The sequence below is a fragment of the Phacochoerus africanus genome, chromosome 15 (assembly GCF_016906955.1).
Source record: "Phacochoerus africanus isolate WHEZ1 chromosome 15, ROS_Pafr_v1, whole genome shotgun sequence".
NCBI lineage: Eukaryota > Metazoa > Chordata > Mammalia > Artiodactyla > Suidae > Phacochoerus > Phacochoerus africanus.
Window position 1 is genome coordinate 46,844,145 of NC_062558.1, and position 25,035 is coordinate 46,869,179.

Sequence of the window (25,035 nt, forward strand, 5' to 3'; positions counted from 1 at the left end):
TGGGCCTTCTCAGCCTGGTGTGGAGCTGGACTTTCCCACACATCTCACCATTTCATTATCATTGATTTGACCACCTACCTCTTACTTCACAAACTGAGCTTCTACTGTGTGCAAAGCATGAAGTGAGATGGTTTGGGGCTATGAAGATGAACTCCGTGCCCCACCCCCTCCCATAAATTCTCCTTAGCAAAGTCCCAATGCTGGACGTGGAACACAGTCTCGCCCAAGGACTAGAGAAGGGAACTGGGCACTAGAAGGGTGCCCATGCCAGATGCTTCTGTCCAAAGCTATCCTGGGAAATGGCCCATCGAGTCTGGGAACTGGGGTTTGGCAGCCCAGGAGGTTGCAAACCCTAGGGTCTTATCTGCCAAGCCAAGAGCTCCATCCTGATGCCCCGCCCCCCGCCCCTGGCCCCCACATCTTCCCAAACTTATGCTTCTCAGGACAGCATTCCGGGGAGGGCCTCTGTTTCTGCCCAGGGCACTGCCCTATGTGCTCTGTTTTCCCCACCTGAATCAGCCCCACCTGCAAAGCCACGGCCTCCCAGTTTGTGGATAGAAATCTCCCCTCGGCTGCCAGGTCATGGGTCTGCTTTGGGACCACCTGGGGAACCAGGAGTGGAAGGGACAAGCCCTTCCTCATCTGACATAGGCCTGCCCCAGCAGCTAGATGAGCACCCCAGGCTGCACCCAAGGCAGACAGCACCCCGAGAGGCATCTTAGAGACCGCTCTGTAGACAGGAGTGTGAGAATCTATTCAGGTGCCCAGGGATCTCCTGCCTTCTGTGAAAAGGCGACATTGATGACATATTCCTGCTGATAAGCTTCTGCCCACCAGCCATCCCTCCTGGCATGTCCTCATTTGTCACCTCCTAATTGGAGTTCTTGGGCAAATCTGGACACTTACTTGGGATTGACCACCAGCTTCTTGAACATCCATTTGAATTGTCTTCCCTCCACTCCAAACCACCTTTGAGGCGGACTCGCAGGCTGGAGGGCATCCTGCTGTGAAAGAGCAGAAATCACCTTCTTCTCTGCTTCCTTGCAGCTCACGTTGCAGAGCGCCAAGTCCCGAGTGGCCTTCTTTGAAGAGCTCTAGCAGGTGACCCGGCCACTCCAGGATCGGCCACTTCCGCTCCGGCACAGGCGGGATGGGTCAGACATGGCGGGAGCTGGCCGGGAGTTTCCACCGGGAGCTCTGGAACTTCCTCCAGCTGAGCAGAGAGCCCAACCCCCTTCATGTGCAATTGCCTTGAACTACGACCCTGCAGAGATTGCTCTCATGGTTCTAGTTCTCCTGACCTGAGTCTTTTAATTTTTTTTTTTTAAGAAGTCTTTCCTCTGATGTCCGATGTAGGGTCCCATCCTTCCTCCAAAGCACTCTGGGGGATGCATCTTCTGTCTGCTGTTGACCTCCCCAGCTCGGGTTCGGACGTGGCTGTAGGGGGTGAAGTACATAGGCCCCCTGGAGACCAGGAGGCTGGTGCCCTTCCCCTTCACCACCAAGGGTTCCAGAACATTTATCTCCTTCACTGGTGAGAACTGGCACAGGAAGAAGCATGGCCCACCGAGCCCAGGCCCAGAGCGGCCTGCCCGCTGCATGTCATCGGGAGCTCGCCCACAGCTTATGGTGAGCCAGGCCATGGGTCCTCAGCCCAGGCAGCTCCAAGGCAGCGCCCTGGCTGCCAGCTAGTTGGGAATGGGAAAGGCAGTCGTGCCTGCTGAAGACCGGGCAGAAGCTGTGGTGAAGGGCTGGCTGCCAACAGAGCCATGCAGGAACCTGCACCCTACAGAGCACTCACTGCCTTTGTTCTGCTACCCCAGACCAAGGTCTGAGAGGCAGGCCGGGCCCTCTCCAACCATAGCCTCTCCTGCATGTGGCTGGTGGGGGGCTCTCCATCACTCCAGGCAGCACCTGGAGCTCCACCATGACAAGGGGTCTGCACGGGGGCTCTGAGGCCGTGGGGGTACTTGTCACTGGCCTGAACACCCAGCTCCGCTGGTCCCAGTCTGCGCTGTTGCTCGGAATCATCTTTCCTCCTGGCCACATGCCAGCAAGGCCCTCCTAACCCACGACTGTACCTGGGCTGTTGCCCTCATCTCTTTGAGGGCAAGTGGCGTCAGATGCAGGTGACCCCTCCCAGTCAGGCTCTGCACCTACTGGCACGTGACCCCCGCCATGCTGGGAGGGGCCACTTCCCAGGTCCCAGAGCCAGCCCACGGCCCACACACTCCTTGGTTGGGGGGCCGCTTCCCTGTGTTTTCTTCCTCCTTGGCTGGTGGTGCTACTGTGACCCACCGGGCTGTTCACATCCTTCTGATGGGGCTGCTATGCAGAGCCAGGGGATAAGCCAGAACCAGTGAAAAGACACTTATTAAATGAAGCGCTTGAGAGCAGAGGTGGTCTCTGGCAATCCTCTGTGGTTATGAGAACATGAGAAGCTCACAGAGATCCTACCTTTTTTCCATGGCCAATCTGACCTAGCAGTGTCTTGGGCTGGCCACCTTGCCTGGAGGAAGCCAGTTCTATGTCACCCTAGCCCCTTAGGACATGCAGGGTAGGACTCTCAATCTGGACACTAAGCATGAATGGCTGTGTCTGGAAGGTTCCCATGTGTCTCCCTGTCCCTCCAAGTCCTTCTCTTCCCTGATCTACAGTCCTGGCGGGGTCCTCCAGCATTTGTAATGTAAGGTCTGACCATTGAGAGGCTGTCTCCTCAGGCTCACCTCCCCTCCCTGACCTGCAAGGTTATAACAGTGGCAGTGGACACAGCATAGTGGTCACTCATAAAGACATCAGGCTTTTTTTTCTTTTTTCTTTTTTTTTTTTAAACTGCTGTGTATATGTCTGAAGTCTGGGAAATGCCACGCCACGTGGCCACAGGGGAACTGGCTGGTGTCTGAGCCGTGGAGGAGGGCCAGCTGAGCCCTGCTCCACCAGGGCCACTTCAGCTCTCCCTGGAGATGAGAGCCAGCAGGTGCCTCCCAGAGATGAACAGGCGGAGAGAATGGCAGCCCTCAGAAAGGTCACCAGTGGAAGGAGAAGGGATGAAAGAAGAGCTTGGTTTTCAGAGTCATGTGCCTGGGGCCGAGGTGACTGTGATTTGTGAGGACTTTAGGGCCTGGGAGCTTCTCAAGTAGGAAGCCTCTGACCTCCACTGAGAGTGGGGCCCTGTCCCTGATGTTCCATTAGAAGCGCTTCTGGCTGTCTTTGGCATGACATTCAGCAAGGCAGCACGGTCGGCCCTTGGTGGTTCCACACAGGCCACCTTGTGATCCCAACTGTGGCCCCACCTCAGCCTCGGCGGCTCTGACCTGTGGTGTTCACGCAGTTAGTCACTTGCCCACCAGGCCCTACCGGGCAGCAGCCTGTGGCTGCCCAGAGTGACTGCATTCTGAAATCTTGGGGATAGGTTTCTCCTCTCTCTCCTCTTTCAAATCAAAACAGCAAGTCCTGAGGCTGACCGCAGGCAACAGTGACTAGGCGTACCTTGCTGACAGGGCTGGGGACCCAGAGGGCGCGCCTTGGTGGGAAGATGACCTCTCCTGACCGCCCTGGGGCCAGGCTGACCCCTCCGAGCTTCCAGGGGAGCTCCATCCTTTTTCAAAGACGTCACACTGCCCTTCCTCTTGTCAGGGCCAGACAAGGGAAGGCTGTTTTCTATCCTGGGGGGGTTGTTGTAATTTAAATGATTGTTTTAATAAAAATTCTAAGCTATAAAAAGTTCGTCTTGGACTCCCTCAGTTTGCTTGTGGCTCTGGCTGTTGTAGTGGCAAGACTGGGGCTGGTGGCGTGGGAACGAGCCTCTGTCCTCCCTGAGCTCTCCAGGACCTCAACTCCTGCCCCAGTCTTTGGAAAAGGATTCCCGTTTCCCGGCTGATGACAGCACCCCTGACTATTCTTTCACCCTGGAACTCCCCTCATGCTTCCTGTGGGGCAGGCGTGGTCGTAGAAAGGGCCCTGGACTGGGTCCCAGCTGCTCTGAGTCCCCTCCACACCCCTTGCCTGTTCTCAATTCCAGAAAACTAGGGTGCCAGACTGACAATTCCTCCAGGCACTCTGTTTCCGGGGTCCCCATCACAGACTCTGGAAGAGGGCAACATGCAGAGCCACTGGGGGCCCAGGGTCCACCTGCAGGACACACGAGGCCCCACTGCTGCCACAGGGCCACCACATGCCATTCACACTTGAAGTTGGGAGCCACCACTGCAGAGCTTATGGATGTTTTGCTTGTTTCTATTGTTTTGGTCAATAAGTCCTTTATTGAAACCAAAACTACTATAGGATAATTCTGTCCCAAGTCATGCAGCCTAAAATGGAGATTCAGGTGGTATGATGTGTTCTGAGAACTTCTGAGAGACCACCATGCTATCTGCCATGTCAGTACATTCCGCTGTCCCAGCCAATAAGGAAAATTACCTAGCAGAGTACCCCCAAATTTCCAAGAGTTTGAGTTAAATATACTCAGGTTTTTTATATACTTTGGAAAGATAGGTATGAAGCTGTAAACTAGAGAATTATAAAATTGGTAGGTTTTTTTAGGCCGCAGCATAGGAATGTTCCCAGGCCAGTGCAGTGACAACGCCAGAAACAACTCACAAAGGAACTCCAAGAATTATAAATTTTTTAAACAATATTTTGTTTTAAATTTATTAGTCACTAATTTAACTATTTTTGTTAGATAAATAATATGAGACCACTGCATTTTTTTTTTTTATTGAAGTAGACTTGATTTATAACGTGTTCATCGCAGGTGTACAAAAACTGCTGTATTTCTTAAATGTAGGTTATGTTCTTTTCAGTGATTGGAGTTTGATTTCCTACATATTCCAAGTGAGAGAAAGTACGTATAAATACTATAGCTGTCATTCGAAGCTGTCCAGACAATATTTTTACCCGACTTTTTTTTTAGGCCAACCCCCTGACCCCCAGATCCCAAGGTCCAGTGGGGTGAGAATTAATAATACTGCCTGGCATTTTGGTAATTGGAAGACTAGTTGAAATCGCCTCTGTTTTTTTTTTTTTCCTCTCTCTTTTCTTTTTTTTTTAGTTTGTTTTGACTGTGCTATAAACCCAAAGCTGCTGGCTCGACCTGGGCGTTTAATTGTGGCATTTACAGACCAGTCCCCTGGGATCCCTGAGTGGCTCCTTCTGGCGTCCCTGCCAACACTTCATCCTTTTCTGTGGTCCTCGCCTGAGCCCAGCACCTGGCAGCTGTTCCCAGGGCTGCCCACCCCAGCAGACTTCACTCTGGAGGAGCGGGTCAGGAGCCACCCACGTATAACGACAACTTGGCAGCAGGACCCTGGGGGAAGGTATTGGTGAGAAGATTGCAGCAACTGTGTCTAATCCACTTTCTCGAGTGGCGTCTGGGGAAGAGAGAGTCAAGCCATCCATGTGTTTGTCTCCCTCCAGACGGCAGCGGCCCAGGCAGCCAAGAGGTGAAGGGCTCTCTTCCCTTCCCTCCCGGGCCGTGGCGGGGCTCCCTGGCAGCCTGTCATTACTGCATTACGACAGGATGCTGTGGCTGCAGTCCCAGCTCCAGGGGGAGTCCGGGGCTTGCTCACAAGGAGACGCTCATGGTCATTCATCAGCCCTACCAGGACCAGAGCTGACTCAGGAGCCCCCACCATGTCCCCTCCTGGTTCCCATTTGACGCCCAATTCTCACTGGGGTAGTAGCCCCAGAATAGCACCTGGCATGTTGCCTTTGAGCTGAAGAAATCAAGACATCTCCCGGAGCGGTCCTTAGCCTGCCGCTCACCCCTCCGCTGAGCTGCACACTCACTCTGTAAAAGAGGGTTGGCAGTGATGCCTCTGGTACCCTCTGAGATGTCAGGATAACATGAAGAACAGATGCAAAAAGTACTGGGGTTTCCAAGGAAAAAGGTCTGAAGATGTGCAGCAGTACTACTGTTATTTGCAAGTCCTAGGAGTGCACACAAAGAAACATGAAATTTTTTCTTTACCCCCAGCCATGGATAGGGGTAAGGAAACCACATAGCCGAGAGGCTCAGGGCCCCCGACTTGGGACTCAGAAAGATCTGGGCTCAAATCTCTGCACAGCCACTTCTGCAGCCGTGTGATCTAGGCAAGTTACCTAAGATTTGAGCCCTGCAGTTTCGCATCTAAAAGGGGAATTTTATAGGGGATTGATAATGCCTGGAAAGCTCTCAGCCCATTGCCACTCCGGGAAGGTGACTTTTTCTCTGGATGCTTCCTTTGGGGAGGGGGGTGCAGAAGGAAGCAGAGAAATGAGCAGTGGTGACCCAGAGAAGCCCCAGCTCAAGAGGGACCAGGCCCACCTGTGGCCCCGACATGGGCCCCATCCCTTCACCTGTACCAGGAGCTTAATGACCTGCATCTGGCCTGTTTGTCCTCACTGTGTTTGCCCAGTGCCAGCTGCAAAGCCCAGGAGATGATAGATAACCCAGGCTGGGGCTGCCTGGAAAGGATGTTCTAGCTTTGTCGTATTAATACCTGCTGCTTTGGTCAATAATTTACTGGAGGCTCAGGGTGAGAAAGCAGCTGGGTGGGCAGCGCTGGCCTCTGCACCTGGAGCAGTTCCCTGAGCCCCTTGGTACCTGGACTGAAAAAAACCCACTGTAGACACCGGCGTGAGTGTGGTGATGGGCACGGCAGTGACCTAATTTTCTCTTATCAGGCATAAGGAAGAAGTCCCCATGGAGCCCTGCCCATTTCCAATATAAATAATGTAATTCCCCCACCCTCCTGCTAGGGAAGGAAGGGGCAGCCTTTGATCTGAAGGAATTAAGTCAGTAAACAAAAGCAAAGACAGCAGTAGAGGTGTCTTATCGTTGCAGGCACCTGCTGAGCCATTTACCCCAAGAGAGGAGTTAAATCCAGGCAAGTGAAGTGGACTGAGGGGGACAGCCTCACTCCTGCCCACCCTGCCCTGCGACCTCCCTGCAGTCTCTTCATCCAGAGACATCTTCCTGGACCCCATACACATCTGCCGCAGCCCAGCCCGCGCACCATGACCCCCTACCCTTCCCAGCAATGGCCCAGCTCCGGCCATGCATACTTCCCAGTGGAGGTTGATTCTGGGGGAAAGATGTGCAAAATCTGAGTGGTCTAAAATTGTCTGAGCTGGAGAAGGGTTCCCTGCCTGGGAGGAAGGGGCCACCCAGACTGACAGTCCCACACCTGCCTTTCTGCGTCCAGCCTGCGCTTCAGGAGAAAAGCTACTGACTTCCAGCTGTGTGGGCTTGGGTAGGTCCCTTCTACCCTCTGGCTCCTGTGTTCTTGGCTGTAGAAGGTCAAGTTTGGACCAGCGGAACCAAGGCCCCTTTCAGTTCTAGCCCATCCATGACTGTCATGTTTCTTTTTTTTTTTTGTCTTTTTTTGGGGGCCGCACCTGTGGCATATGGAGTTTCCCAGGCTAGAGGTCAAATCTGAGCTACAGCTGCCAGCCTACACCAGTGCCACAGCAATGCCAGATCCCAGCTTCATCGAGGACCTACACCACAGCTTGTGGCAATGCCAGATCCTTAATCTAATGAGTAAGGCCAGAGATCGAACCCACATCTTCATGGATGCTAGCTGGGTTCTTAGCCTGCTGAGCCACAATGGGAACTCCGAATGTCATGTTTCTTAAAGAACTCCTCAGGTTGGTCTCCCTGGGCCCTGTTTCACCCTCCGGAGCCAAAAAAGGCAGACCCAAGATCCCACAGGGCAGCCTGGACTTCACCCACATGCCCTGCAGGGCCAGCCAGCTTCAACCCACCCTCTCTCCCAACCTACCCTCCTCTGGCAAGTGTGATGCCAGCCCCTGAGTTAATGTGAAGGGCAGTGGGCATCAGGGCAGGGGGCTGGCACCACCATGTGGGCTTCACATGCCTCCTCCCCAGCAGCAAGTCCAGCTCCCATGTCAGCCCAGGCGGTGCCTGGGGCGGCGTGAGTGCATGTCCCTCAGGCCTCTGGTGACAGTTGCCCTGCCCTAAAACCCACAGGGAACCCCCCTTCTTGCCCACGCCCGCATCCCTCCCCCAGCCTTCCGCTCCCGGCCCGAGTTCCTGAGGCAGAATCTATTAAGTCTTTCATATTAGCCGGCAAAGGGGGAAACAACCCTCTTTCATCTTAACTGGAGTGAATTTGCATTAACACCTGGGGAGTTCTGTTTGCCTTGAGAAAGCACATTGCTATTCTGAGCTGCACACGCTGGTCCGTCGCAGTATCCTATTCTTTTATTAATACGGCTTTTCTCTCTCCCCCCCCCTTCCCCCTGGAAAGGGGAGAGCGGCTGGGGATACCTGCCCCACGCAGGAAGGTCCCAGGAAATGCCAAGAAGGGGGAGCAGGGAGCAGGTGCCCCACAAGGCGCATGTGTGAGCTGCACCCCACCCCCACCCCAGGCCATGGGGCTCCAGGGGCAGCCCCCACCCCAGCGCCCACATTTGCTAAGCTCTGCCACAACCAGTTTGTATTGGGCATGGGGTGGCGAGGCCCAGCAAGGCTCTGTTCAGGAAGACAGGGCGCCACCCTGAGGTGCTCCTTAGGCAGGGCAGGGGCTCAGGAGAGACAGTTAAGTCAGGAATGGCTCCCGCTGGGCTGAAGGGCTGCCCTGGCAGTCATCAGTCATGGCTGTCACGATCTGGAAGTCACAGCATTATAGGTTGGTCTGACCGTCTGGCTGCAGGATGGGCATCTGCCCCCGTCATGGCAACTTAGAGTATCTGCACCCAGGAAATGTCCAGGTTGCGTGTGGTTGGGCAGATCTTGGTTGTCAGGTCTCAGACCCAGAGATGGAGGATCTGAAAGGAAAGGAAGGGGAGGGGGCGGTGCACAGGGACACACACCCCCTCAGCCTCTCTTGGCTTCCAGTTTTCCAGGAGGCCAAGCCCCTCCCCCAAGTTCAAACCTGAAATGGACCTGAGCCTTCTCTTCCTCCCAGTGGCTTCCCTGGGTTGGGGAGCTGGTGTGGGGCTGAGAGTCCCAGGATGAACACCCCCCAGGCCACCCCCACCCCACCTCCTGGCTCCTTGACGACCCCAGGAGATGCCGAGGGAAGGAAGATGAGGGACAGACAGGTGGGCCAGGCCCCATCCCCTCTGGGCTGGGGGCTGGGCAGAGAAAGGTCTCATGAGGACCTGGGGTGCCACCGCAGGGCTGCGGGGCGGGGGGAACGACGGTGTTCCTCAGAGAAGAGGGCTTGGCCTCGCAGCCCCATGTTCCTCTTCCAAAGGATGGAGTCAGTTCTCAGGGTCATCATGGGGATTGAATAGGATCACGGATACCAAGTTCTGAGCCAGTACCTGCCACAGCAAGAGTTTATTAAATGAGTCTGCTGCTATGTGATTATAGCTCTTCACTATTAGCTTGTCCCAACGCAGGTATCAGAGGAGAGAGCTCAGGGCAGCAGGGGCCATGGTGGGCAGGGAGGGCTTCTCCCCCAGCGCCACCTGCCTCCGACTCCTGTCCCTGGGCAGCTGGGCCCCTCTCCAGACCACCCTGGACCACTGAGCCCCCCATGAAGAGAGGGGCAGGGTTTGGCCAGTCAGAGGGAACACTCCCCCCACCGGGGCTGGGGCCCTCATGGTTTGACAGCAGGAGAGAGGCTGGTGGCTGCAAATGTCCCTGAGTGGGTGGCAGCTGCAGCTGCGTGGGCACAGGCCCCTGGGACTTACAGGGGAGTCTGGCGGGACAGGGAGCCCTGAGCCGGCATCAGCATTCCATGGGCATCCCTACCTACCTCACCCACGGAGACTGGGTCCATGCCAGGTCCCACCACTATTCTCTCCAGTGACATTTACCAGCTGGGAAGTGGCCACCGAGACGTGAAATCAGTGCTGGCCTGGGGCGAGCCCACTTCATTAGAGCCGGCTCTGCTCCAGTGAGTAGGTCGGCAGAGGCCAAGCACAGCCCCCAGCCCCCCAGCTCCTGCAGGCTGGTCCAGCCCCACTTCCTGGCTCTGGGGAGTAGGCCCCACCCTCAGCCCAACACCGACCCCACTGCCTGGGGTCAGGGCCACAATGTCCCCTGAGCACCTGCTCTGGCCAGGCCCCAGGAGGCTGAGAATTACAACAGGGATCCGTGCTGGCCTTGGCATACCTGCTCTGTCTCTAATCCTCAGCCGTCTCAGAAAGGCCACATTCACCATCCTATGCACACCAGGCCCAGTTCGTGGAAGTAGTTCCCACTTCTGTCCTGGCTGCATCCTGAGGCCCCATGAGATCCCTGTGCTGTCAGCATGGCTCCCAAGTAGGATGGCAGGAGAGTGAGGTTCAGAGAGGCCATGTGACTTCTTGGAGCTGGAGTGTGAATCCCGTCCTACCTTGGCCTGGGCTGTTCTGCTCCTCAGCTTCCCAGGAGCGTCCCTCCTGGATCCCAGCTCGGGATGGGCGGGACATGACCTTCTTGCCTTCAGCTCTCTGAGGGGCCTCAGCGGTGGGGACAAGCTGGGGCAGGAGAGGTGTGGGAGGGGCTATGAGGGCCGGGGTCAGACCCTGGAAGGGAAGGTATGGGTCCTGGCCCTCACCCCTCCTGGCCCTCACCCCTACAGGAGGGGAGGAATTGGGGGTGCGGGGTTAGGCTTGATACTCTTGAGATGCATGGGGTTCATTCACAACCCCCCCACCACCACCACTAGACAACTCCTCTTTGTTGAGCCTGTCCCTTGGCAATGGTGTGGCCCTAGAGAGGGTGCATATCTGGGCGCCTCCCTTCTCCTCCTCTCAGCTTGGGGGCCCCAAGCAAGTCAGGTCACCCCTTTGAGCTCCAGTTTCCAAAGCTGGAAAACAGGGCCACTGATGTCTGCCTCAGGTGACTCAGTGGGTCAGTGAGAATGCACTTTTACGCGCAGACCGTGCCTGGCACTGAGGGCACCACCCCTGCCAAGAAGCATGCACAACCACCCACCAGGGAGGGATGCCGTCCCACCCCCTTCCCAGTATCCCCCATGTTGGATGCAAAACCCAGCCTTGAAACTTCCAGGTGCCTGGGCAAGCAGGTGGTTGAGGCTTCGTATCTGACTCTTCCATGCCCAGCACAGAGCCTGGCCCAGAGTGGGGGGTCAGTGCTTAACTGCTGGGTGGATGAGTGAGTCTCAGGCCACCATGTGTGGAATGAGGATCTGAATGCCTGAGGATCTCACCACGCTGCCCGAGCTGTTGTGCAATTCAGGTGAAACGATGGCTCAGAAAGCACCCGTTTTGATAATTAAAATGCTGAGAAGGAGGGAGGTGGTGGCTGACTTCCCAGCAAACCGGGTGGGGGCTGGGAAAGAGTACAGGCCACAATGTCCCCCAGGCCAGCTGGTCAGGTCAGCCGGGCTGTACTCACCATTGGGCCTGGTCATCACTCAGCCACCCCCTCTCCCAGCCCCTCTGGTCTAGAGGAGCATCCATCATCAGTGTCTCCTTCCCTTGATGGCCCAGACAGTGAGCAGTCCTGCCTGAATCCGATGGCCCTGCCACTTGTGGCCACCATTGCTACTTCCCTGTCCTCCGCCAGGGGCTAGGCCCTGGGGGTGAGAGGCAGGCACAGCGCCTGGTCTCTGTGAATCCTCTTCTATTCTGGGTTAAGGGTTATGGCTACATCCCCATTTTTCAGATGAGGACATTGGCCCCCAGAGACCAGAGACTCATCCAGAATGATGCCCAGAGCTGTCACTCAAATGTAGATTGGCCTGGCTCCAGAGTCCCCACTTTTCACTTCTGCCACCCTCCTCCAGGCCTCAATTTCCCCCGCACTAGAGAGCTGCAGACTTCCTGCAGGCTCCGGCCTCGCAGAGCCCGGCAGAGGGGCTGCTGCCTGTTCACCCCCTCCCAGCATCCCAGGGACAACATGATGGATGCAGGTCCCATGGGGGGCAGGTGCGACACGCCCACACACCCGCAGACGACCGTTAGGTGATGGATCTTTTCCTCCTCTCCCCTCCCCAGGGGCTTGGCTCCATCTGGTCAGGCACCGAGCCAGGCTGATTGATGGGCCGCCCACCAGGCTACCGTCGCTGCGGCCGCCACCCGCATCCTGGCAGCTGTGCTCCAGGGTTGGGAGGGCAGCTCTGTGACCCCTTATTTAGTCATTCAACAAACACTTTTATCAAGGGCCTACTATGTGCTGGAACACAGAGCATGCAAGACAGATTAGGAAACCAGCTGTCACCCTCCAGTATGACAAGAATGGTCATAAGGTAAAGAGAGGACAGCCATGAAAGCCAGAGGAGGCCCCTGACCCAAGGGACCAGGGTGATGGGTCTGACTAGGGCCAGAAGTGAGACAGGCAGGCGATGGTCATGCAGCTTTGATAGATCCAGGATGACTGAGGCATGGAGGTGGGATGGAGCAGGAGCCGGAGGAAGCTGGGGACTCACCAACTAGGGCTCACCTCTGAGTGAGAGGGGGCAGAGTCAGGTCAGTGCTTCAAAAAGACCCTGCTGCTGCCAAGGGTCTGCAGAAATTCCAGAGCAGAAGCAGCCCTGGCAGGTGGGACTGGAGGGGGTGGGGAGCGAAAGACTCTGGAACCAACAGCAGTCAGTGGTTTGAGCTGGGGGGGTGGGGGGGTGATCACATTAGCCCCACTTTATAGATGAGGAAATCAAGCCTCAGAGATGGGGCAGGACTTGCCAAAGGGTCTGCGTGTGTGCGCGCGCGCGCACACACACACACACACACACACACACAGAAGCAGAGCTAGGCCAGGATCAAGGTTGTATGGGAGCCACTGGCCCCTTGTACCTTGGCATCAGGGCCTCGACATCAGCCTCAGCCTGGCCTGGTGAGGGTGCAAGAGCAGCCCCCACCATCATGGGCCCCGCCTCATTCAGGGAGGCAGCTGTCCCCTTCGTGTTGCCACGGACAGGAGCCAGGCAAGAAATATCACATCATTAAAATGACAAATCCCTTCACTAACTGAACTGGAAGGTCTGCCTCCCTGCCTCCCATCCCTCAGCCCCCCTCCTCCCCCCGCCCCGGGCTCTTCTCACCTGTCAGGCCTGCAGGAGAGCATAGAGGGACCACAGCCTCGTCCCTGAGATGACCTTGGTCTCCAGCCCTCCAGCAGGAACCTAAGAAGAGAGGGGCCCCTCCATTCTACAGGTGGGAAAACGAAGGTGTGGAGAGGGGACAAGACCCTCCAGCGGTGGGGGGCTCCCTTATTTGCAAGGGTCTTCTGGAAGGAAGGTAGCAGCAGAGGTCAACACAAGTGACCTCAATGGCTGCTTCTGCTCTGTCCCTGCTCAGAAGAACAAGTTCAAAGTAAGCAAGAATGCTACCTTGATGTGCTGCAGAGCTTTTCAGGGCTAAGACCATCTCTTACCTTAGGGGGGACACTTTTTTGTCTGAGCCCCACTTTGTGAGGAGGATGGAGCAGGGATGGTTCTCCTGGATTCATAGGCAGGAACCCCCGTTGCTGCCCTCAGGTTCCCCATTTGACAACAGTTCCTTTGGACTGAAGCTGAGTCAGAGCTCGTGCGGGGCCTGGTGGGTATTGAGTGAGCACCTGTCTCTCCCTGTGCCCACCTGTACATCCCCACATCTCATCCACGCCTGCGTGTACAGAGCGCATGTGTTGCAAAATGTACTGCACACACAGACACATGTAATGTGGGGCCCATCTCTGGGTTCTAGGGGCCCAAGTGTTCAGACCCTGCCTGCGCACATCCACCCCAGCACACAAGTGTGCATACACACTCGGCCACAGGTGTGCTCACACACACCCGTACTTCCTCACGCGTCCATCAGACCTGTCCACATACATCTGTGTCACATGCCCATGGCCGTCAGGAGCCCCATGTGGGGTCTGGGCTCCTCTGGGAAGCCAGGCAGGTGAACAGATGCTGGGAGATGCCGCCTGGCCCCACAGGCAGCCCTGGTTCCCAGGATGACCACCCCCACTCCCCAGCACTCCTCCAGGCCCAGCCAGCAAGGACACACCGTCCGTCCGCCCAGTGTCCTGGTCTCCTTGGACGCAGACAGATCCCACGGAGGCGTCTGGCGCATCCTGACTCGGCCACAGCAACTGCACCAGCCCTCCCGGCCCCCGTTCCTGTGCCCAGTGCTGTCCTGCCCGTCCTTCCCCACCTGCTGGGCGGCTGCACCAGTCCCTCTTGCCCCACCCTCCCTGAGTGGACCCCCAGGAATCACCCCAAGGGGGTCTCCCAAGCCCTGCCACCTGATCTTGGCCAGGTCCAGCCTCCCTCTAGACCCCGGTTTTTCCATCTGGAAAACTGGAGGGAGGTCGAACTAGAAATTTGCCAAGGTCTTGTCCACCTCCTGCTGTGTGAGTCTCCCAAAGGCCAGGGAGGGCAGGTGGGGGAGGGGTCAGGTGGGGCGATATAGGGAGGAGGAAGCAGCCCCTCCCTGGTGCAGAACCAGGCCTAATAGGGTTAGAGGCTGGAGCTCCTCTGAGTCTGGGGGCTCTGCTTGGTGAGCCGTCTCTCAGATGATCTTTCGTGCCACCTTCCGGTGGGTGCTCCATTGCCATTTTACAGATGAAGAAATTGAGGCCAGGAGAGATGCCAAGAGCCCCCCCAGCTCCCTACACCCCCCACGCCAAGGGCCACAGTGTGGGAGCCATGCCCAAGACAACTCCCTCTGGCACTCCCTGTCCTGCCCGTGGTCAGGGAGGGTGGCGTTCCGGGAATGGCTTTCTCCAGAGCCAGGCGCCTCCCCCCACCCCGCTCCCACTCCTGGCTCTGCGCCCACCCCTTGGCACTGCCCATCCATCTGCTGTCACTTCCTGGCAGGGCCAGTCGGCCATACATCACCTGATGAAGCCTGAGGCAACCCAGCCAGGCAGGTGGGCTGGCGCTCACCCGGGCGGGACCCCCTCCCCCGTGCTGATGGTGGGATTTCAGGCCCCAACTCCTGCCCGTGAACAGGGAGCTGGGCCAGCAGAGGAGGGGTTTCCTAGGAGTCCCAAAGCCGTTCCCAGAGGGAGCCACTTCCTGTGGTGGGAGAGCACAAAGGAGGCAATTGGAGGCCGTGGGGTGACCCGGCTGAAGGGGCATGTGGGTCCGGCAGATGGCCTCACAAGTGGAGGACACCAAGGTGGAGCCCTTGGCAAGAAGACAGAAAGTTTTATCTCCCAGCTCCCACCTGCCAAGTAATTTGCTGATGTGGGTCGCTGGGGCTCTGTCTCGTGATGAAGCAATGCTGGGTGGCAGCCAGGGGGAAGGCTCACAGTCCGGGGGTCTCAGTCCCTACCCCATCCCATATCAGCTTCCTGTCCCCCTCAACCTGCCCTCACCTCACAGGGCTGCCTCTGCAGGGAGCCTCCAGTTCTTCATTCATTTCATTTATTCATTCACTCATTCATTCTTTTTTTTTTTTTTTTGTCTTTTTAGGGCCGCATCCACTGCATATGAAGCTTCCCAGGCTAGGGGTAGAATCGGAGATGTAGCTGCCAGCCTACACCAGAGCCACCGCAATGCCAGATCCAAGCTTCGTCTGCAACCTTCACCACAGCTCATGGCAATGCTGGATCCTTAACTCACTTAGCAAGAACAGGGATCAAACCTGTGTCCTCATGGATGTTAGATTCGTTTCCACTGAGCCCACTCATTCATTTTCATTCAACAATTTTATAGGTGGTCGGCTCCATGTCACAACACTAGGGATGCAGCAGTGAACAAAATCCAGCACCAGGCAAGAAAAGAAAGTCCACAGAGTGTTATGTGGTGGTAAGTGCAAGCCAGGACAATGAAGCAGGACAGTGAGAGAACAGGTGTAGTTTGTCTACGCATGTGTGTTATAAACAACGGTGTGACCAAGGAAAGCCCATCAGGAAGATGACTTTTGAGTAAAGGCCTGAAGGCGTGAGCAATAAAGATGCGAATGGGGAGAGCATTTCTTTTTTCTTTTTTTTTTCTTTTCTTTTTTTTGTCTTTTTGCTATTTCTTGGGCTGCTCCCGCGGCATATGGAGGTTCCCAAGCTAGGGGTCCAATTGGAGCTGCAGCCATCGGCCTAAGCCAGAGCCACAGCAACGCTGGATCCAAGCCGCGTCTACAACCTACACCACAGCTCACGGCAACGCTAGATCGTTAACCCACTGAGCAAGGGCAGGGACCGAACCTGCAACCTCATGGTTCCTAGTCGGATTCGTTAACCACTGTGCCACGACGGGAACTCCTTTTTTTGTTTGTTTGTTTTTTGTTTTTGATACCCTGCCCAGAGGAGAGCATTTCTGGTGGACAATACAGCAAGTGCAAAGGCCCTGAGGCAGGATGTGCCTGGCACGCTGCCAGGGGAGGCAGCTGGAGCAGGTGAGCAAGGGGAGGAAGTAAGGGCAGAGAGGTGAGGAGAAAGATACATGGGGCTCCTTGTGACTTTGTCATTCCCTCAGAAGAAGGCAGATGCCACAGAAAGGCTGTGAGGGGACCGAGCCTAAGTTAGGAAAATGACTAGTGGTAATAGAGAACCAGTGGGAGGGCATATGACAGAGGCCCTCTGTCCACAGACTGTCCTCCGTCCCTCCCTTTTCTTTTTTCTTTCTTTCTTTCATCATTAATTAATCCAGAAAATGTTTATTGAGTGCCAGACATAATTCTAGTCTTTTCAATCCAAAGGATGATCCACCCTGCCACCACCAAGGCACCTTGCAATGTCTGCCCCATGTGGCTGGGGTGGGGCTGGGCCCCCCTCAGCCCCTCTCCACTCTGTCAGCCCTCGTGGCCCTCACACAGGAGCAGAACAGCAGCCATGTGTGTGCAGAAACCCCACCAAAAGTTGGTGTCCAAGGCTGGCGAACCTCTGACACACATATGAGGCCAGTGTGGAGCACACACAAGGATGTCCACTCCCCTCCATGGGCCTCAGTTTCCTCATCTGGGAGCTGGGCAGGGCAAGAGGACTTAAGACCTCTTTCGGTTCTTTTATCTTTTTTGTCTTTTTAGGGCCTCACGTGTAGCATATGGAGGTTCCCAGGCTAGGGGTCAAATCAGAGCTGCAGCTGCTGGCCTACGCCACAGCCACAGCAACGCGGGATCTGAGCCGCGTCTGCAACCTACTCCACAGCTCACGGCAACCATCCTTGCCGTGATCCTTAACTCACTGAGTGAGGCCAGAGATCAAACCTGCATCCTCATGGATCATTACTGCTGAGCCACAACAGGAACTCCCTCTTTCTATTCTAAAACGAGGACACCTAGTCACTCCTAGAGCCCTGGAAACCTGCCTGAGCACAGGGAGCCCCCTACCCTGTTCATTGGGAGCTGAGTTTTGAGCTTGGAGTCTGCTAGTGTCATGCTAACCAAGGCTCCCTTGGCTTCTCTCAACATGATGGAACCCCCAGATCTGAGGGGGGCCCCCAGGGCCCTGCTTGGAGGGAGCAGCAGAAGAGCAGGAGGTCTCTGTGGTGACCCAGCCCAGGAAGGGGCCCTACCTGCTGCTCGCTGCCCCTGGCCCTGCACGGCCCCCAAATTCACCCTGGACCCCCATAGCTCCTCTAATTACAGAGCCATAAAGCACAAATCTCTAACGATCCAATTAGTAACGCCATTACTGCTCTGTCCAGGATTAAAATTACCAATTAAACTGCTGTCGATTTTATCATCACTTAGGCTCGACACGACCAGGGCATTTCGGGCCACAGAGGCCCATTAGCGGGCCCTTGAGCGGGGGGCTGGCCACGGCCAGGGCTGCGGGTCTAAGTCAGCAGCTCAGAAGGAGGTCCCTCACCCGCCCCCACTGGCATCCTGGTGGCTTGTCCCTGCCTGGTCCCCCAACACCGGGGATCCAAAAGATTGTATCCCAGTTCCCTGTGGAACAAATAATAGCCAGGGTGGCAGGGACTCCTCTGAAAGACCAACCTCTCCCTGGGCAGTGCCTCCAGTCTGGGCCTCCACACATTCCACTCTTCAAAACTCACCTGTTTTGTGTTTCAGTGTCTCAGTGCCGGGCCAACCTGTGCAACTGACCCTGGGACAAGGAGCCTAAGCATTCATCTGAAAGCCTGGCCCTCACCTCTCCCGCCCCCTTTCTGCCACCACAGTGCCTTCTGCCCACGGGCTCATGGTGCCATCCTTATACAATGTCCCTGCTGTGGTGGGGGGGGTTCACCACTCTGATGAACTAGTCACAGGTCAGTCCATCTCCTAGGTGACAAGCAGGTTTCCCTTTGGGGTCCCTCAATGTCTTAGCACAGGCAAGATCCCAGAGCACAAAGCCAGAGCTCAGGGAACAGGCAAATGCTGGCCCTGCCTCAGGGGTGGGGGAGTGAGCTCCCTGTCCCTGGTGGTGTGCAAGTACAGGGTGCACCCAAGCTGCATGGTGGCAGGTGGAGGCAGCTGCTTACGTGTGGGGAAGGGTAAATGTTGGGCTGGATAATTGAAGTCAGGGAAATAATTTGCTTCTCCCAAGAAAGAATTTGAGATATTAGGTAGCGAGAGGGTTCAGTCCTCTGATTTTCATCCCTTGCCCTGGAGGTGCTTCTGCAATGGGTGGGGGCAAAGGGAGGGCAGGGGTGAGGGGATGGGCTGGGGGTGTGTAGAGGCTGCCAGCGACAGCGAATGTTTGTGCTCTGTCCTGGACCCTGGGCTCAGGGCCTTCCATGCATCGTTTTCCTGTGCTTAGGTGCCCTTCCTTATTCCCAGGTGAGGCACCAAAACTCCAAGGCCTGAGAGTTCCCATTGTGGCGCAGAGGAAATGAATCCAACTAGTATCTGTAAGGATGTGGGTTCCATCCCTGGCCTCACTCAGTGGGTTAAGAATCTGATGTTGAGCTCTTGTGTAGGTCACGAATGCGGCTCAGATCCCACGTGGCTGTGGCTGTGGCATAGGCTGGCAGCTGTAGCTCTGATGCACCCCCTAGCCTGGGAATGTCCATATACTGTGGGTAGGGTCTTAAAAAGCAAAAAAAAATAAAGACTCCAAGGTCCAACAACTTGCCTGAGGTCACACAGTTTCTCTCCATGTCTGATCCCAGAGGTCATGTTGTGTCCCCTGGTGGGGGCAGGGTGTGCCAGGTGAGGCTGCAGAGCCCACCTGTAGGGTCTGCACATTTCAGCACCTGTGTAGCTCCTGGTTCAAATGAGCAAGCTCTTTATGCCACACAGAGAAACCTGGAGAGGAGGGGCAGCCCTTGCGCTGCTCTAGAGGGGGCCAGACCCTGAAGAAAGGCAACCTCTCCCCATCTCCACCTCAGGCTGATGCCCAGGCCAGCCGGATGTGGGGCCCCTTCTGGAGGAGCAGCCGCCCTGGGCAGATCTGGTCGAGCATCTCATCAGAGGCAACAGACTGAGGCAGGGATCTGGGAGCCCAGAGCAATTAGGAGCTGCCTCGCGCCTGTCTCCTGCCAGCTGCCACAGCTGTCACTCAGGAAGCAGGCCTGGAGCAGGGGCTGGGTTGCTGATACTCCTGCCAGTCAGCATCCTGCCCAAAGGGGGAAACCAAGGCCCCAAGGGGACCAGGGGCAGGGATCTCTGTGATTTCCTGGGTGGGACATCATCAAGTTCCTCTCACACCTGCCCAGACTCAGTTTCCCCCACCCAGCCTTCTTCCCTGGAGTGGTGGTTGTAACCCTTGGAAGCTTCTGGGAAGCTTTTAAAAATGCCTTTGCCCGGGTCCCAGCCTAGTGGAAGCAGACTCTCAGGGGGGCGGGGTGGAGGAGCTGAACCTGGGTGGGTGCCTGTGTCTGTCTCTCCCGGGCTAGGTTTTTGCACATGTTATCAAACCCTGCCCTAAGGACTAGAAGCTTCTCTGCTCCTGTGGCCATGCCTCCCTCTGCCTTCTAGACCACTCCTGGGCTCAGGGGAGTGTGAGGGCCAGAGAGGGAGGCTCTCAAAGTCCAGCCTCTCAGCAACAGGTCCCAGCACTGTGTGTGCCAAGGACAGAGGCTGTCACCTTCACCATCTATCTCATCAGATTCCAGCAACCCTAGTTGGGTAGTGGCAGCGTTAACTCCTTTTACAGAGGAGGAACCTGAGGCACAGAACTGGGGACAGCAGTCAGGTTTCATCTTGAATCCACACTGGACTCCGAGTCTGGTGCTCCTTTTCCATCACCAAGTTGATTCTCAAGGAGTAGCATATTCAAAGACCCTCTCGTGGGCTCTGCCTCCTGCTCTGTCCTGTTTACTCCTGTCACTTGCGGGAATTGGGCATCTGAGGGCTCAGAGAGGGTGCCCAGGGCAGGGCAGGATCAGAGCAGACAGGGGCCTCTGGGTTCTGGCCTGCACCCTCTCCCGGCTGGGTCTGCTTCTGCAGGTCTATAAATTCCATTATTCATCAAGTGACTGTGTGAGTTTGCCCGGACAATGAATATTTTATTCACCTCCAGACACTGTCCCCAGCGGGTTCTTGGAACAATATAGTTCCCTAGCCAAGGAGCAGAGGCCAGAGCCTCTGCCCTCCCTAGACACGCCCTGACACGCCCCTCCCCCACCAGCATCTCCCTGACTCCCTGACTCAACCACTGACAGGGCTGCAGGCAGGGGTCCTAGGAAATTCTTGAGCTTGGTGTGTGCCCTCCCTCCACTTTGATACCCTCCTTTTGCCAGTGGGTTCATTTATTGCCTTGTCAGGCCCTCCTGGGTCCCTCTACAACCTCACCCCAGGTGGCCGGGGCCCTGGGCTCTGCCTGGAGCTCTCCCTGGTGCTGAACAGAGGTGATGACAAGATGCTGGGGAGCATGCTGGTTTTGAGATGCAGAGGCTCGGGTCTTCAGGAGGGAGACTTCCAGCTTCTGGACCGAGTGGTCCCCACTTCTCTTGCCTCCCTGCCATCTGCTGCATTCCCCTAGAGTCACAGATGGGTCACCTCTCCCAGGGTCTCTGGCACCCTGAGCCAAGGACTAGTGGGGAAGTCTGGGGAGACCCTATCTGGAGGGCTCACGAGTCTCCCGGTGGCACCCCAGGGAGTGCAGTGTGATGGCAGCAGCACCTTCCCCAGATGGGGGAGCGACAGACATAATTCACACCCTGTGATCACGCCATCTGCTCCCCTGTGACGTGCAGAGGAGAGGACGGGGCTGCAATGCCAGAGGGTGGGTGGGCTGGAGTGAGATGGTTCATTCATTCATTCACTCATTCTTTCTTTCTTTCTCTCCTTCATTCATTCATTTGGCAGATGTTCATCCAGCCTCTGCCACCTTCCCAAGCCCAGGTAGCCTTGTGCCAGGCACCAGGATCTGGGGGATGCAGACCCTGACCTTGCACTCCAGAGCCGGGTGGGGTCCTCTTACATCTCTGAGTTTTTGCCCACCCTGGCTCCTCCTCCTGGAGTCCCCTTGACTCATAGTAAGAGCCCCGGTGTTCCGTGCCTGAGCGCTTCACGTGCAGGATCTAAGCATTCACTCTGGGAGCTGAATGTGTTCCTGTTTAACAGGTAAGTAAACTGAGGCTCAGAGATACCCAAAGGCACACGTCCAGCTCCGGGTTCCCCGTGTGCAGCTCTTACTGCTCATGACACTGCCTCCTCCCACCCCATGTAAGAGATTTTCAAGCTCTATTTGACATCCTTCCTCTGTGAAAACTCACCCACCCCTCCACCTGCCCTTCAGCAGGCAGTGAACTTCAGCCTCAGCCATGCTGCTCAGCCCTCTGGTGCCTGCTCTGTGAGCCTCAGGTACCAGCAGCTCCCCCTCATTCTCTGATTCCCAGCCTGCCTTGCTCGCAGGACTTGGCACTCAGCAGCTGCCCAGTGGAGGACCAAGGAGGTTGATGAAGGTTCCAAAGGAGAGAGACTTCCTCTAAGCCTGGAAGGGCAGGGAGGGATGTGCATGGCCCAGAGCCTGGCCCCTCCATTCCCACTCCATCCTTACCCAGCTCTTGCCTTGAGCTTGAACCCCAGCCCTGCCTCATAATGGCTGAATAACCCAACCTGGTCCCTTTAGCTTCTTCAGTGGTAGTGCCCTTCACCAGGAGTGGGGACAAGGGACAAGGCCAAATTGCCTTCAGTCTTAGGGGACTCTGTGCAAGTCATACGCACAGTCCAGGTGTATCCAAGGAAAGGGAAAGCAAGCACACCTGCTGGCATGTGGGAGCTCCCTGGACCCAGAGCCAGCTCCGTGGGCCATGGCTTTGCTCCAGGGGAAAGGACAGAGACTAGACTGAGGTCAGGGATGAACCAAGCAGTGGGGCGCACTGCACCTTAGTGCTCTAAGCCCTGGTGAGTCCTATCCCTTTGGCCTGATGGAAGGAAGCCTGTCCCAGGGAGCAGCCTGGTCACAAGATGGTCACAAATCAAGGTCAAGGCCTGGAGGAAGGCCCATGTCTCCAGTGGACACCCACACCATCCTGCAGCACAGATCTGTAGGTAGTGCTAGGCAGGCCCACCCATCTGACTTTTGCTTGATTGACTCAGGGACTCTTTCTGTCCGTCCTGCAAAGATTCTCACCCTGGAGTTCCCATTGTGGCTCAGTGGAAACGAACCCAATGGGTATCCATGAGGATGCAGCTTCGAGATTGTTGGCCCTGCTCAGTGGGTTAAGGATCTGGCATTGCCGTGAGCTGTGATGTAGGTCACAGATGCGGCTTGGATGTGGCATTGCTGTGGCTGTGGTGTAGGCCGGCAGCTGCAGCTCTGATTTGACCCCTAGCCTGGGAATTTCCATATGCCAAACCTGCGCCTACCCACCACCCCGCCAAAAAGAAGATTCTCAACCTAAAAGCAAGGCCAGAAGCCACAGGGGGATGCAGTAGAAGCTCTGTCAGGCTAGCACCAACATGCCCTGTGGCAACCTCTGGGGAAGTCAGTAGGAGCTGGGTTTCCCACCAGGCCCTCTGGAGGCGCCGGCCCACCCTCCCTTGGCGTGGGGGTCCTGATTTAGAATGGGGTGGCCTCGGCTGGCCACTCAGTAAACATCAAAGGAGTGAGCTGCTGCTGTTCACACCCTCCATCAATCCACTGCAGCTATAATTATTATTAATTCATATTCCTCGGGGGGAATTTTCATTCTAATAGGAAACTCCCAAGAGGTACAGGGAGGCCCTGCCAGGCACCTCTCATATGCTACATCTCTTCATCCTCACCACTGCCCCGGGTGGTAGTGCGGCCATCCTCACTTCACAAGGGAAACTGAGACCCCAGGAGGTTGAGGGAGGTGATGAAGGTCCCGTGGTGTGAGGGGGTGGCATACGTGGGATCTCAAGGTCTGCCTGGCTCTGAATTCTGGGCTCTTTCTCCTCACTTTCTCTGCTCCACCAGGAGATCCCAGGGAGCTCAAAGCATTCAGCTCCAAGGGTAGAATGTCAGACCCAGGACAAATGGATGAAGAAGGCAAAAATTAGGCGGGGCTTTTCTGGGGCATCTCACACCTCTCCCACCCCAGGTCCTAACAGGGAGCCAGCTGGCCCATAGAGGCTGGGGAGACAGACAGACAGATATTTGGGGTCCTTCCTGGCTCCTCTGCAGGATGTAGCCACTGCTGAGAGCCTCCTCCAGGGCCGTGCCCAAGAAGCGCTGGGGCCCAGGCCGGGCCCAGCCCTTCTTGGCCAGGGCTAGCATCTCTCCCTGACCCCCCTCTCCCCAGGCCATAAGATAGGGCTGTGATTAATCAGCGACAAAAGCAGAAACAAGTAGAAAATGTAATCAGCTAGGAAGGGCAGGGCCAGGCAGGGCTGTGGCAATCAGCTTTCCTGCTGGGGCTGTGGGCTGATTGGCCCAGAGGGGGCAGGGAGGTGGTTCCGACAACAGGGCCTCCAGGGGCAGGGTCTGCAGCTGGGGCCTGGCCCAGGCTAGAGGGTCAATCCCTCCTCCATAAATATGCATGTACTTCTGTGCACACAGGCCCGATAGCACTCCCAACCCAAGGGCCTGCACACTGTCCCACAGCCGCCTGCGGGCTCCAGCCCTGACCCTCCCCTCCAGCTCACAACCTGGGCAAACACAGGTGTCTGCAATACACTCCCAACACTCGTTCATCTCATGTAGACTCAAAAACACATGTACACAACTTCGTGGATAAGAGCTACAGGCACACGCATGCTGCTCCCTCGAACACCTGCCCCCTCACTCCGCATGCACACAGCCCCAGAGCCTGGGAGAGCCCTGCACAAACACTAGGTCCAACCTGGTGCGGGGTGAACTGACACTCTCCACCAGTCCCTGCAGGCACCCCACCATCTCTCATCCCTCACTGCCTCTGGGGCCAGGAGACAGACCTGCAGGCTGAGTGGTGGTGAAGGTTTGGGAAGGAGCCAGGAGTGGGGCTTCACTCTTGGAGGCAAGGTCAGGAGCGAAATCTCAGCCACAGGGCAAGGGAACCTGCCTCAGACCTTTCCCCAGCTCCTGCCTGTCCTCCCAGCCCCATGACCTTGGTGAACGCCCTTCTCTCGCAGCCTCAGTTTCCCCACTTTGGAGCCTCTCCTGGCACCAACACCGTGTTGGTGTTGTTTCGGGCACCCAAGAGTTTGCGGCCGACCTCCCCAAGCTGCCAGGTCTCTAGTACTCTGTTCCCGGCTCTCTGTTCCTGGGGGGTTGGGGCCGGCCAAGAGCCTGAAAGGAAGGGCCCCACCCCCACCCCATCTTAATTTAATCCGGGTGGCTGCGGATTTAATGTGTATGGGGGCTGGGGGGGGGGGTGGCGAGTGATCCTCCGCAGGGAGAAAGGGGAGCCCTGGGCGAAGGGGAGAAGGAAACCCTCGCGGGCTAGGAGCGGCCGCGCAGGGGCCGGCGGCTGGAAGGGACGGGTGGGGGTGGGGGGAGCGCGGAGGGGGCGGGGCGGGGGAGGCGGGGAGCGCAGCCAGCGCGGCACAGAGAGAGCGAGCAGGGGAGGCGGCGAGAGCCGGAGCGGCGGGCCGGGCGGCCGCGCCGGCTAGCGGACGAGCGGGCGGCGAGCAGCGCGCAGCGCGGAGCGCGCGGGGCACCGAGGAGCGGGCGCTGCGGGCTCAGCGCGCAGCGGCCCGAGCGGAGAGGCCCGAGCGGCACCGCCCCCGCCGCCCCTGCGGGGCCCCGGCCGGGAGCCCGACGAGGGAGGGGGTGGCATGGACCGGCGGCCCGGGGCGCGGGGGCGCTAGGCCCCCGGAGGGGCGCCCCCCGCCTCACTGCCTCTGCCGCCGCCGGGCCGCCCTCCGCAGCCGCGCGCCCCGCCCGCTCCAGCCGCCCCCGGGGCCGCCGCCGGCCCATGAGCCCCGACC

At 57.0% G+C, this 25,035-nt stretch overlaps 1 protein-coding gene across 3 annotated transcripts in view; it reads left to right on the forward strand.

Annotated features, from left to right (window-relative positions):
* Positions 1 to 3,723, forward strand: part of NF2 (NF2, moesin-ezrin-radixin like (MERLIN) tumor suppressor) — a 70,806-nt gene extending 67,083 nt beyond the window's left edge. For 2 of the 3 annotated variants that reach the window (XM_047759810.1, XM_047759809.1), the window contains one exon: positions 1,048 to 3,723. Coding sequence is in view for 1 of the 3 variants with exons in the window: in XM_047759809.1 (XP_047615765.1) it covers positions 1,048 to 1,098 (51 nt within the window). In the remaining 2 variants the exon portion in view is untranslated. The remainder of the gene's footprint in view (positions 1 to 1,047) is intronic. The other variant, XM_047759811.1, reaches the window with a different exon arrangement.
* The last annotated feature ends 21,312 nt before the right edge of the window (positions 3,724 to 25,035 follow it).